Source organism: Schistocerca cancellata, chromosome 3, assembly GCF_023864275.1.
Source record: "Schistocerca cancellata isolate TAMUIC-IGC-003103 chromosome 3, iqSchCanc2.1, whole genome shotgun sequence".
Taxonomy (NCBI): domain Eukaryota; kingdom Metazoa; phylum Arthropoda; class Insecta; order Orthoptera; family Acrididae; genus Schistocerca; species Schistocerca cancellata.
This window is the reverse complement of record NC_064628.1, coordinates 398139765-398153083: the sequence shown is the minus strand read 5'-3', so window position 1 is coordinate 398153083 and position 13319 is coordinate 398139765. Positions and strand designations below refer to the sequence as shown.

At 44.6% G+C, this 13319-nt stretch overlaps 2 protein-coding genes across 3 annotated transcripts in view; both read left to right on the top strand.

The window, feature by feature from the left end:
- The window catches only part of LOC126175133 (uncharacterized), a 338937-nt gene that overhangs the window by 180449 nt on the left and 145169 nt on the right, over positions 1–13319 (top strand). The window lies entirely within an intron of this gene.
- Positions 1–13319, top strand: part of LOC126175132 (MICOS complex subunit Mic60) — a 65726-nt gene that overhangs the window by 28307 nt on the left and 24100 nt on the right. For both annotated transcript variants that reach the window (XM_049921686.1, XM_049921685.1), the window contains 3 exons: positions 1229–1433; positions 1520–1657; positions 1746–1880. In XM_049921686.1, coding sequence (XP_049777643.1) covers positions 1229–1433; positions 1520–1657; positions 1746–1880 — 478 coding nt within the window. The remainder of the gene's footprint in view (positions 1–1228; positions 1434–1519; positions 1658–1745; positions 1881–13319) is intronic.

Here is a 13319-nt window from a genome sequence, read left to right as displayed (position 1 = left end):
ATTTCAATCTTTAAAAGTAAGCTATAGCGTATTGTAGGTGGATAATTGTAGGACAGACATACTCCTGTGGGAGTCTCGACTGCTTCTACCCACATACTGATCTGATAATTTCTATCTGTTTTACTACTGTCCAACCCACTGGTGTTAATTATTGTTTTAGCCATTTCACTTTTGCTGTTATGGATCTCCTCACCATCTGGCTAGAAGGAATTAATTATTCTGTTTGTGTCTCTATACGTTCATATATCCTGCAATTGTTTATCATCTCTAGCATCAGTAATGCTCTCAGTGCCTGAGTTTTACCACTTGTACATGCTACCACAATTCAGTCAGATTTCTGCCTGATATTAATTCCAGATACACTACCCTATAAGCAAGGGACTGGTGGACATGCTATTTAGTCCCTTAATCCCCAACTAACACCACCATAAATAATTGTTAAAGTTGCTGTGCATTCTGGAAAAACAGAGAAAGTCAAACTAAGAAGAAAATTTGAAAATAATAATAATAATAATAATAATAATAATAATAGAGTACCAGCATTAAGAAGGAGCTTAATAGTCTAGAAAACTTAAACTTTGAAATATTTAGTTTCAGTCTTGTTCATGTGGCTGCCAGCCACTCAGTGCCTCATCTATACAGCAAGTAGTTACCTTTACTCCATCCGTTCCACTAAGGGTATTAAATGTTTTCTTGAGTGCCCCTGAGAGTTAATTTTGACCGATGCCACGTATTCAGTCAACGGATTACTACAAATCAGGCATATGAAGTGGCTCTAGCTTCTGATGAAATTCACAGTATATGCAAAATGGTGTTTTAAAGAATATACTAATTTATAGACATTCTCTTCTTTGTCTCAAAACAATTTGTTCCTAAATCTTGCGTAATCATTATCTGATGACTGTATGTAACATACCAAAAAAGTTATGATTCGCTATGTACAGCATATAATTTATATAAATATATATGTTAAGAATGTATATACTTATGCATGTAACTGAATACCTACAAAATAAGTATATTTATGTATCAAAGCATGTTAAATGTAACTTACCCTACATCTATGTGTAATAACACAACAAGATTTCTGAATGAATAAATAAATGAAATGAAATGATGCAATATAATGGCGGTTTGACAGTTGCACAAATATCTGAGATTATGAGCCACTTCTATCTGCATTTTCAAGATTAAATTATAATTAAAAAAAACGTAAAATTAATTTCAGTGAGAGTATTGAGAAGCTGAGATTGTTTGTCGAGGATAGTAAAGCTGATATATCAGAAGCACAAAAGGAAACTATTAAACAGAATATTATGCGTTTGCAAGAAGAACTCGCTGTTGCTGCAAAGGGACTGGAAGTGGAACGCCAGAGAGCAGATGTTACAGACAAATATTGGAGGAAGGTGGAAGAAGCACGAAGACATTTTGCTGTAAGTAAGAAGATTGTAAATGTTCTTTTGAAATGAAGTGTCTAGAATTGTTATATTTTTATTAACAGATGTCGTCACACTTGCAGGAAGAACTGGAAGTACTTATTCCTTCTTTTAAGATCACAGATAGAAAACTCAAGATTGCAGAAGGTGATTTAGATCTATTTATTCTTCACGCATTTCGCACTGTACTCTATTACCAAAAGGAACTGCAGAAGTTAGAGGTAAAGAAAATGGTTTTGTGTAATACTTTACTGCTTTCCATTTCCCCTACATCTCCACTGTAACTGAACATACATTTATCCAATCCAGACACTATATGATCAGCGGCTGCAGATTGCTCTTGAAAAAACTGGTGGTGCTGTTGACAAGGCCATTGTTATTGCTGAAGTTGAAGCGGAACTTGAGAGAGAACGAAGGAAATTGGATGCTGAATTTCAGAAAAAGGTATGGTAGGAGTTTACATTAACATATTGCTCCTTAACATGTGATACCTCTTAAGTACAAAAACCCAACTTTTCAGGAGAGAAGAAAAATTCTCTACATACCTTTTGTTAAGGACCTAGATCGAACTTTTGTGATATTTGTTACAAACTGGCTTGTTTTGCCTATAAACTATCATTTCACGTAGAATTCACCTCAGAATCTCAAACAAGGGAACTTGAAGTAGGAATATACACTATAGGAAAAGATAGATCGCTACTTACCATAAAGACGACATATCAACAATAAACAAATCTGGGCACCTACATGGCACCATCCTATGCCAACCTGTTCGTGCCCATCTAGAGAAGAGCTTCGTAGCCTCACAAAATGCCAAACCCTTGAACAGGTTTAGGTTTGATGATGATACCTTCATCATCTGGACTCAGGGCCAAGACACCCTATCTTCCTTCCTTCATAACCTCAACACATTCTCTCCCTTCTGCTTCACCTGATCTTCCTCCAGCGTGCCACCTTCCTAGACGTTGACCTCCTTTCTGACAGCTCTCTCCACACTTCTGTTCACAATAAACCAACCAATCAATAACAGTACCTGCACTTAGACAGCAGTCATCCCGTTCACAGCAAAAAAATCCCTCCCATACAGCCTGGCCAGCTGCGGACAGCATATTTGCAGTGACAAGAACTTCCTTTCTCAGTATGCTGAGGGTCTCACCAAGGCCTTTGCATACAGGCACTATTCCGCAGACATAGTTCACAAACAGATCTCCCATCTCATTTCCCCTCACACACTAATAATCCACATCACCATGCAAGAACAGCCACAAATGAGTGCCCCCTTCATCATCCAATGCCACCCTGGAGTGGAACAACTGAGCCACATCCTTCGCCTGGGCTTTGATTACCTATGATGATGCCCTGAACCAAGGGACATCCTACCCAGTATACTTCCAACCCTCCTAAAGTTGTGTTCCGTCACCCACCTAACCTTCATAACATCCTAGTTCATCCCTATGTCACTCCCAGTCCCAATCGCTTGCCGCTGGGATCATATCCCTGAGGAAAACAGAGGTGCAAGACCTGCCCAATCCACCCACCCAAAACTTCCTATTCCCACCCTGTCATACGATAAATCTATCTCGTAAGTGGTTGGGCCAGCTGTGAAGGCATCCATGTCATTTACTAGGTCTGCTGCAATCATTGCACAGCTTTTATTTTTGTATGACCACCAACAAGTAGTCCACCAGGGTGAACAGCCACTGCCAAAATGTGGGCAAGAGCAGAGAGACCACCCTGTGGCACAACATGCAGCTGAACATAACATGCTTGATTTCAATGGCTGCTTCACTACCCAAGCCATCTTGATCCTCCCCTCCACCAGCAGCTTTTCTGAACTGCCCAGATGGGAGTTATGCTTACAGCAAAGTCTCTGCTCATGTAATTATCCTGGCCTCACCCTAAGGTAATGTGTTGTCCCCCCCACCCCTCCACCCAACAGTTTCCATTCCCCCTCTGTACTATCACATCCTTCCGAATCTCATCTCCCGCTCTCTGCCAATGCAACTGCCCATCTTTCCCTGCTTCTCTCCTTTTTGCTCCATTTTCCTCACCTCCCTGCCCCACAACCTCCTGTTGCTGTTGTGGCGTAGCAAGACAGCCACGCCACTCGGAAGTAGCCAAAAGGCACGCGTACACACACGCCGGCTGGCGTGAGTTCTAGAACAGGATACTTTGTGTATGCTATAGAGAAAAGTATGCATCTAAGTTAATACTCAACTTTAATACATCCTTGTGGTACATCGCTATTGACGATACAAATTAGGCTCTCTCCAGATAGGGTTAATGGCGCCTTGCTAGGTCGTAGTCATGGACTTAGCGGAAGGCTATTCTAACTGTCTCTCGGCAAATGAGAGAAAGGCTTCGTCAGTGTAGTCGCTAGCAAAGTCGTCGTACAACTGGGGCGAGTGCTAGTCCGTCTTTCTAGACCTGCCATGTGGTGGCGCTCGGTCTGCAAATACTGACAGTGGCGACACGCGGGTCCGACATGTACTAATGGACCGCGGCCGATTTAAAGCTACCACCCAGCAAGTGTGGTGTCTGGTGGTGACACCACATTCCTCCCCCGCAAATCGGCGAACGGTCGTGTTATAAGGCTTCCGCCCGCCGTGGGGAGGACCCCATGTTGACGTATGCGATGAGGTGGGGAGCCGACAACAGGCGAGGCTGTGCCACCCGCACCCGGCCATTCGGTCCGAGGGGAGCTAGGAAACGCCTGGAAACCTACTCCAGGGTGCACGTCAACATGCAGTGTATGCGCCCGTAAAGAGACAGGAGGGGCCGAAGGGTCGACCTCCATTGCGTCGGGGTATCCAACGCGCGATGACGCCATGTGGTCCGGAGCGGGCAAGAGTTCCATGGCGGAGGACAGCTGGCCACGGGAAGCGTTCGGCGGCGCGTGACCCAGGGAAGCGCTCGGCGGCTGCAGCAAAGCGTGCACCGCGGGCGGCGCCGGCGGCGGCTGTGGCGGCGGCGCGACGCCATGAGGCAAAATGGATGGCATCGTCGGTAACACCTGGGGATGAGGTGAGCCAGTAGATGGGTCCCCAGGGCGCTGACCGGACGGCACCGTCGCTGAAAGCAGACGGGGAGCGGCAGAACCCAGGCGACGACAGAGGCGCAGCTGATTGAGATGCCGACGCACCTCACCAGAGGCCCCCAAAACCAAATACATCGCGCGGCCGAGGCAGCGAAGAATGCGCCCTGCGAGCCAACGCCGTGAACCGCGATAGTTGCGATAGAATACAACATCGCCTGGAGCAAAAGCAGGAGTCTGTCGTTGCACAGGAACCTGATGCGGCGGATGCAGCAAAGACATCAAGGTTCGATGAGGACGACCGTGAAGCAACTCAGCCGGCGAGCGACCATCTCGGGGCTGAGAGCGATACGAAGACAAAAATAGCAACAACGCGTCCTCCCGAGAATGCGACGCTTTCAATTTCAACATCTGTGACTTGAAAGTCCGGACCAATCGTTCAGCGGCACCGTTTGACTGAGGTGAAAACGGCGCGGATGTCAGATGTTGAATACCATTAGCCTTGCAGAATGACTGAAAGTCTGCGGACATGAATTGCGGGCCATTGTCGGAAACAATAGTCTGTGGAAGACCTTCAATGCCAAAGATAGCAGACAACGCTTGGATGGTGGCAGATGACGTCGTGGAAGACATCCGGACAACAAATGGAAAATTACTGAAGGAATCAACAACAACCAACCATCGAGCATTCCAGAATGGACCAGCAAAATCGATATGTAAGCGTTGCCAAGGGGAAGCGGCTTTCGGCCATGCAAAGAATTTCCGCGGCGGTGCGGATTGTTGTTCGGCACACGCCATGCAAGAAGAGCACATATTCGTAATCGCAGCATCGATTCCGAACCAAGTACAGTGCTGACGAGCAAGTTGTTTCGTACGCACTATACCCCAATGTCCTTGGTGGAAAAGCTTTACGACAGAGGACTGTAACGAACGTGGGACCACGACCCTAGACTGATCATTATCAGAACGCAACAACAAAACACCACGTCGTACAAAAAGTCTCTCCTTGTGAGCAAAAAATCGGCGAACCAACGGATCCTCGATCCGCGACTTTGACATTGACATTGCGTAGCAACAAAACGCAAAACGGTAGCAAGGACAGGGTCGGCAGCTGTGGCTGTAGCTACACGACGAAAATCAATCGGAAACGATTCGATCACGTCATCAGTTTCCGCATCAATGAACATGCAAGCAAGTTCAGAAGAATCGAATGCTTTATCCTCAGCAACAGGCAAACGGGACAACGCATCGGCGTTTCCATGCTTAGCAGTGGACCGATACAAGATATCGTAGCAGTACTGCGAGAGGAAAATAGACCATCGAAGGAATTTCTGCGCTGTACGTGGAGGTACAGGCTTGTTCGGATGAAAAAGCGATGTCAAAGGTTTGTGGTCTGTGATGATGGTAAAGTGATGACCATACAAGAAATCATGAAACTTAGTAACACCAAACACGAGAGCCAAAGCTTCTTTCTCCATCTGGGAATAATTTCTTTGCGCTGACGAGAGCAATTTGGACGCAAAGGCTATAGGGCGATCATGCGAACCATCTTTGTGCGCAAGCACAGCACCGATCCCGAAATCCGATGCATCTACCATCAACAAAAGGGGTTTCTGGGGATCGAATGGTGTAAGGCAAGTATTTGAAAGCAACGCCGATTTCAAGTGGCGAAAGGCGCGTTCGCATTCCGTCGACCAGACGAACGGAACACCTTGTCGACGTAAGCGATGAAGTGGAGCTGAAATAGAAGAGGCATTCGGAATATGTCTATGATAATAGTTAATTTTTCCCAACACACTCTGTAGCTGCTTCAGATTCTGCGGCGAAGGCAACTCCTGTATGGCACGGAGGTGCTCCGGACTCGGATGTATGCCGTGAGCATTGATTACGTGTCCCAGATATGGCAAGTCACGAGCAAAAAACACACATTTGTCCTTCCTCAAGCGAAGACCATTTTGTTGCATGACCTGAAATAATGTTCGGAGATTTTGTAAATGTTCTGCTTCTGTCTTTCCGGAGATCACTATATCGTCCAGATAGTTTGCTGCAGTAGGGACCGACGCACAAATAGTTTGTAAATATTGCTGAAACAATGCAGGGGCGGATGCACACCCGAATGGCAGTCTTTTGAATCTGTATCATCCAAGATGCGTGTTAACCACCAATACGCGCTGGGATTCTTCGTCCACCGGCATTTGCAAGTACGCATCTGCTAGGTCCAACTTTGAAAAATATTTTCCCGGGCACAGTTTGTCAAAAAGATCTTCCGGGCGGGGCAAAGGAAAAGTAGCAGTCACTAGTTGTGGATTTACTGTTGCCTTGAAGTCCACGCAAAGTCTCAATTTTCCGGAAGGTTTTTGCAAAATTACTAAGGGTGAGGCCCAGAGAGAAGCCTGCACACGGTCAATTACACCTTGGGATTCTAAATCGTTTAACGTTCGTGCGACCTCATCACGCAATGCGTGGGGAACATTGCGCGCTCTGAAAAATTTCGGTTGCGCGTTGACTTTTAGTTCCAAATGTGCTTCATAGTTCTTAGCGCAACCAAGGCCCGGTGCAAAAATGTCGGCAAATTCCTCACACAGACGAGAAACACTGGCTGAAGGCACAGTCTTGTTCACTGATAGGACCTGATTTACTATTGACAAGTTAAACAATTGAAATAAATCTAAACCAAACAAGTTCACTGCAGCAGAAGAACGAAGAACGTAAAATGACACAAGTGTTGTTTGTCCCTTGTATGTTGCAAGAAGGCTGCACTGTCCTAACACAGGGATATGCTGTCCTGAATAACTAGTGAGCTGAACATTTGCGGCACGCAACAGCGGGGCGCCCAGTTGTTTGTACGTAGCGTGATTGAGCAATGAAACTGCAGCTCCGGTATCGAGCTGGAATGGTATCACTTGTCCGGCAAAGTCCAAATCTACAAAAAGTTTATTGTCCTGCTGACGACAAGAGCGACTGTTTTGTGCAACTTGAACAAACACTGGTACAGAATCACTTGCGACGTGACGGGATTGCCGTCGACGGCGACGCACACGTTGTGTGGGACGAACACAGTCCTGTTCGAGAGAGAAACACTGGGCGGAGTGGCATTAACTACATGAATGTCCATGGGTGAAGGTTCCCGAGCCTGAGTGTCCTTGGTTCGATTCCGGCGCGAAGCAAAGGGCCGGGAATGGTTGGTAGTGTCCAATCTAAGCTTTTTCTGGCAAACACTTTGAACATGTCCTTTCTTATTACAGAAAAAGCAAATAGCTTGGCGTGACGGGCAATTCTCACGCGAATGTCTAGTTGCACACCGCGGGCATGATTTCAGCACTGCATTTGCTCGCTTTCGCGGGGCACGTGGTTGTGCGGATGTGCGCGAAGGCTGTTTACAGTTCCTTGGAGCGCGCCCGGCAGGCCGGTTAATGCGACATACAGCTGGTGAAGTTTCAAAGGATTCCTGAGCAAAGTCAAGTGTGTCTTGCCTATCCAGTATGTCTATCACTTGTTGAAGGGAGGGATTGACGAGTTTCAAAATCTGTTCCCGTATGCGAACATCAGAAACGTTCTGTGCTATTGCATCACGCACCATAGTATCTGAATAAGGAAGGCCACAGTCACATTCAAACGCACAATCCCTAGTAAGGCCTTGCAAAGTTGCAACCCACTCCCGACTAGTTTGACCGGCCGTACGTTTTGTACGAAAGAACGTATACCTTTTTGCAACTACATTAACTGTTTCTTTGAAATAGGCATCTAAAGCCGACAAAATTTCTTCGTATGACAGAGTTGCTACGTCGCGTCGGGGAAACAATTTCACTATCACACGGTAGGTGGACACACCTACACACGAAAGCAAAAACGGCTGCCGCTCATTACCTTGAATTCTGTAGGCGGCGAGATGGAATCCAAATTGGCGTGACCACTCCGGCCAGCTCTCCTGGGTTGCATCAAATTGACGGAACGGGGGTGCAACTGCGTGTCGTGGCTGCGGTAGCGAGGAAGCGGCGGTGGCCGCATCGGTGTGCAGTGCACGTTGACCCTGGACGAGCTGTCCAAGGGCATCCAATAACGCCTGCGTCTGCTGATTCTGTAAGCGATAAAATTCGGACAGTACATCTGGAGATTGTGGCGAAGCCATTACACAAATAATTTAAGCAAGTATAAAGAACACGTTTTCCTCGTCGCCAAACTGTTGTGGCGTAGCAAGACAGCCACGCCACTCGGAAGTAGCCGAAACGCACACGTACACACACGCCGGCTGGTGTGAGTTCTGGAACAGGATACTTTGTGTATGCTATAGAGAAAAGTATGCATCTAAGTTAATACTCAACTTTAATACATCCTTGTGGTACATCGCTATTGACGATACAAATTAGACTCTCTCCAGATAGGGTTAATGGCTCCTTGCTAGGTCGTAGTCATGGACTTAGCTGAAGGCTATTCTAACTGTCTCTCGGCAAATGAGAGAAAGGCTTCGTCAGTGTAGTCGCTAGCAAAGTCATCGTACAACTGGGGCGAGTGCTAGTCCGTCTTTCTAGACCTGCCATGTGGTGGCGCTCGGTCTGCAAATACTGACAGTGGCGACACGCGGGTCCGACATGTACTAATGGACCGCGGCCGATTTAAAGCTACCACCTAGCAAATGTGGTGTCTGGTGGTGACACCACAGTTGCTGTGTCTGTTGGTGTTCTCGTTCCTGCACACTCTGCCAGACAGTACTCCCCGAACCCCCCCCTGCGCCATCCCCAAACACCCACCCACATATTGCTATCCCTTCCCCTTCCCCACCACCTCCAGATTGCTGCTTCCATCCCACGTGATATTTGTATTCTGGCTCAAGCTGCCGGGGTTGATCATTATGTGTGCTTGAGGTGTGCTTGTTTTAGTAAATGGTGTGTGTTTCTCTCTTTTTGATGAAGGCTGTGGCCGAAAGCTTGTCTTTTAAATGTGCCTGTCTGCAACGTAAATGTCATTTTTATGGTAAGTAGCAATCTGTCTTTTCCTACATTTTTCACCTCAACTCTTTCATTTGTGGTTTACAAGGTATCACTAGGATGATGTGGATAATTTTTTCTGCCTGTTTGATATCAGTAATGCAAATTGTTAAAAACGTTATAAGGTGTCACAAGTTAAGGAGCGATATTGTTTTATTTTACTTTTATCTATTGTTAAGATTCATAAATGTGCTAGAGTGGCACCTTGACTAATGTAAATGCAATTATTCTGCACATATGTATACAGTAGGACATTGGTAATCTGTGCATTGAAACAGTCTGTGATTAGGTATCAAACAATCAGTTGCAGCTCTCCATGAATTCCTCACCTGTGACAACCTCTTCATTGCAGAATAGCACTTTGCATCCGACATCCTCAAATATTTGGTGGATGTTTTGCAATATCTGTCTTCCTCCACAGGTTTTAGAGTCTACAGGTTGCATCAAATACTACGGATGTTACTTCTTAACATGTGTCTTATCATCTTGTCCTTCTTTCTAGTCAACATTTTATACACATTCCTCTCGCAGCCATTTCTGTGGAGAACCTCCAGTTTACAAAGACTGAGAAAGTCAGACAGTGCTGGTGATAATTCCTTCATATAGTTCACATATTTGTCATTTGTAGAGACCCATCCATTGAATAACTCTTGTGACGTGCTGGAGGATTTTGGATGTTGATAGCAGCTCCCTTTACATGGAACTCGACAGGAATCATTTACCTCCACTTATTAAGACGTTACTGTTTCAAGAGACAATCACCATTATCAAAAAATGCAGACCTTAGCCTGTAGTGTGTGTCACGCCAGAAGTCATTTTTGCGTGTTCATACACACTTAATGCTGCCAGTTTTGCTATTCAAACCTGATGTAAGTGATCATTTGACACGAAAGTTAGTCTACGTTCCTTACTTTCATTCGCTTATGTCATGTGGTATTATGTTTTGGGGTAATTCTTCCCATTCTATAAGGATATTTTTGGCTCAGAAATGGGCGGTTCCAGCAATAAGTGGTGTAAGTTCACAAACCTCTTGTCGAATCCTGTTCACTAGTGTGGGTATTTTGACATTGGCCTCCCAATATCTATATTCTTTACTGTCATTTCTTGTTAACAGTATCAGCTTATTCCCAAGAATAATCAGCTTTCACTCAGTTAATACTTGGCAGAAATCAAATCTGTATTTGAATTGTACTTCTTTAACTCGTGCACAGAGAGGTGTGCAGCATTCTGCTGCATCTATTTTCAGTAAGGTACCACAAGGATTCAAAAATCTTAGCAGTAATCCCTGCGCTTTCAAATTGAAACTGAAAGTTTCCTAATGGGTCACTCCTTCTATTCTATTGAGGAGTTCCTTGAAAAATTAAGCTGATTCTTGTTGTATTGTTGATTCTGTTTACTTAAACTTGTGGCTTGACTCTTTTGGGTTCATTAACATTTTATTTTTATCTGTTATTACTTTTATGTTGTAATTTCGTGTACTGACAGGTTCAATGACCTTGGAATTTGCTCGTCAGTTTGGTCCTATGGAACTTGACACACACACGTAGCCCTGACATTGCAATCGGGTTGAAATGCTGGGAAAGTTGAGGTTATGTGTTGTGTGTGCTATATTTCATGTAGTGAAATGCCTGAGAAACTACACGTTCCAAATCAGCAAGAGAAAGGTTTATTACAACACAACAAAATATTAGCTAAACAAAACAATTCTTCTTACAAAACTGAATACCAAACTCTCAGACTTCTGTCAGGCATTAGCCTGAAAAATAACAAAGTTAATTTCCAACTGGAACAAAGGAGAGTGTACTTGGTAGCAGCTGGCTGAAGATACTTGTTGGAATTGATGTTGGAGCAGTCTGAAGTTCTGCAGTGGGGGCTCCAACAAGGCTCTGATCAAAGGGCTAGTATAAGCCAGCACATGAGTTGACCCAGAGCTTTGACAGGAACTGCTGACAATTGGAGCTGCGCCACTGTAAATAGCCAATGTGCAGAGTTATACTTCTCGTTCAGTTTCTGCACACAACTCAGTGGAGGGAAATAGATCCCCACTGAAGACCTCTGGATGCAGTTGCACTGCCATCTATCAGTTGCGGTAATGATACTCAACAGCACCTGAAGTCCTGGGAAGTGACACCTTGGAAGTTTGCATGTACACAATGCTTTTCTATCTGTAGGGTTGCAAGTCTGTCAGGATTACTACTGGTATATGACATCCCTCGCTTGCAAGAACAGGAGAGAGCCATTAGCTGGCCTCGACATTAGGGTTGACCTCCATGGTGTCGAGAAATTCCCCAATGTGTGCTGTTCCAGGGCACTCTGGTCAATGTCCACTGGGGTTCACTTTGGGTTGGGTATCGGACAGCGACTGTCCACTAGTGAAGGTGTAGGGGCTGCCCAGATATCATCGCAGACGGAATTATGGTGCTGACGACCTCGTGAAGGAGACTTGTGGCTTGCATGGGTGTAGAAGGGAAAGGTGTGATTGCTGTGGCCACCCATGGAGTCATTCATCTGGACAGGCCTCCTCCTCTGGGGTTGCTGGATAAAAAGCGAGAACGAAGGAGAGTGCGTTGTCCAATGAGTTGTGACGGCAGATCTTTGATCGCTGTTCTTTAAACATTCGGATGAACCGCTCTACTAGACCATTGCATGCAGAGTAGCCTCCTCAGTCCTGAGAAAATTTTTATTTAAACTTTTTATATTTTCTTCCATAATTTGCTTATTAGCAATACTAGAAAAACAAGAAGAATGTTTAAAAAATCATTCATTACTCCTAGTCCTACAAAGGGATGTCCTCCACAGGGGGTGTTAGGTCTCAAGATGTAATGAAGTTCCACACATCATATTTCATTAAGAACAGTAGTTTTAGTTTTATTTATGCATTATTTGTTTAAATTAATACAAAAATAAATTTTATTGTTCCAAATTGTACCTAGGTATATCTACTGAACAAAAGAAAAGTAGATTGAAAAAATTCCGAATACAGTAGATCTATCATAATAATTTATTTCTGGTGACAAATTCATTTAGTCTTCGCAGCTCATGACAAAGCTTGAAGTAGTCATGTGTATCTTGTAGGCAGAGGAACTTTGCTGGTGGAACATGTTGTGCCTGCCTTATTAGCTGAACACCCTGGAAGTCAACAGCGATTTTAGGTAATCGGTTGAGGAAATTCTGGTAGATGTAGAACGTTTTTGGTTTGAAGGGCTCAGGAGGATGGTAAACTCTAGATTTTGAATGCTTTGGTGCTCAATTTTCGAAGTTAGGGTCGTCATTAGATATGACTTCAGGTTCACGTGTATGCGATAGATATTCCTTGTACTTCTCTCTGAATTGAAGGCAGTCTAGAATGTTTTTCTTCAATGTACCCAAAACAACTTGATCATGTCTGTATTCTAGCCATGAAGCACGAATAGCGAAATCAATGAATTGCATAATCACTCTTACAGTTCACTTCTTAGTTATGGCACTTATTCTATAATAACTGATCAGCCTGTTGAGGAAGTCAACGCCTCCCATATTTGAATTTTAGGTGCTTACAATTGCAGGATGGTCCACTTGAATGTACTTTATTTTTCTTTCCTGCACCAGCAGCGACATTTATCAACTGGATTTACTCTTTCTGTACTGGACGTGGAATATAACAGGGCAATTGTCAAACCACTTCACTACACAAACTTTGCCATCACTTCTCACTGACTGATCAATGGATCCCCTACCATTTTTCTTCATATCCTTGTCCAATGATAGTTTGGAAGCCTTTTGGAATTCTGGAGTTCTGTAATGTTCCAGTAGCTTGGCACTCAGCTTCACTGTGCAATTTGTCTAAAAGCAACCCCAACGTGAATTAACAGCCCATGTATATGG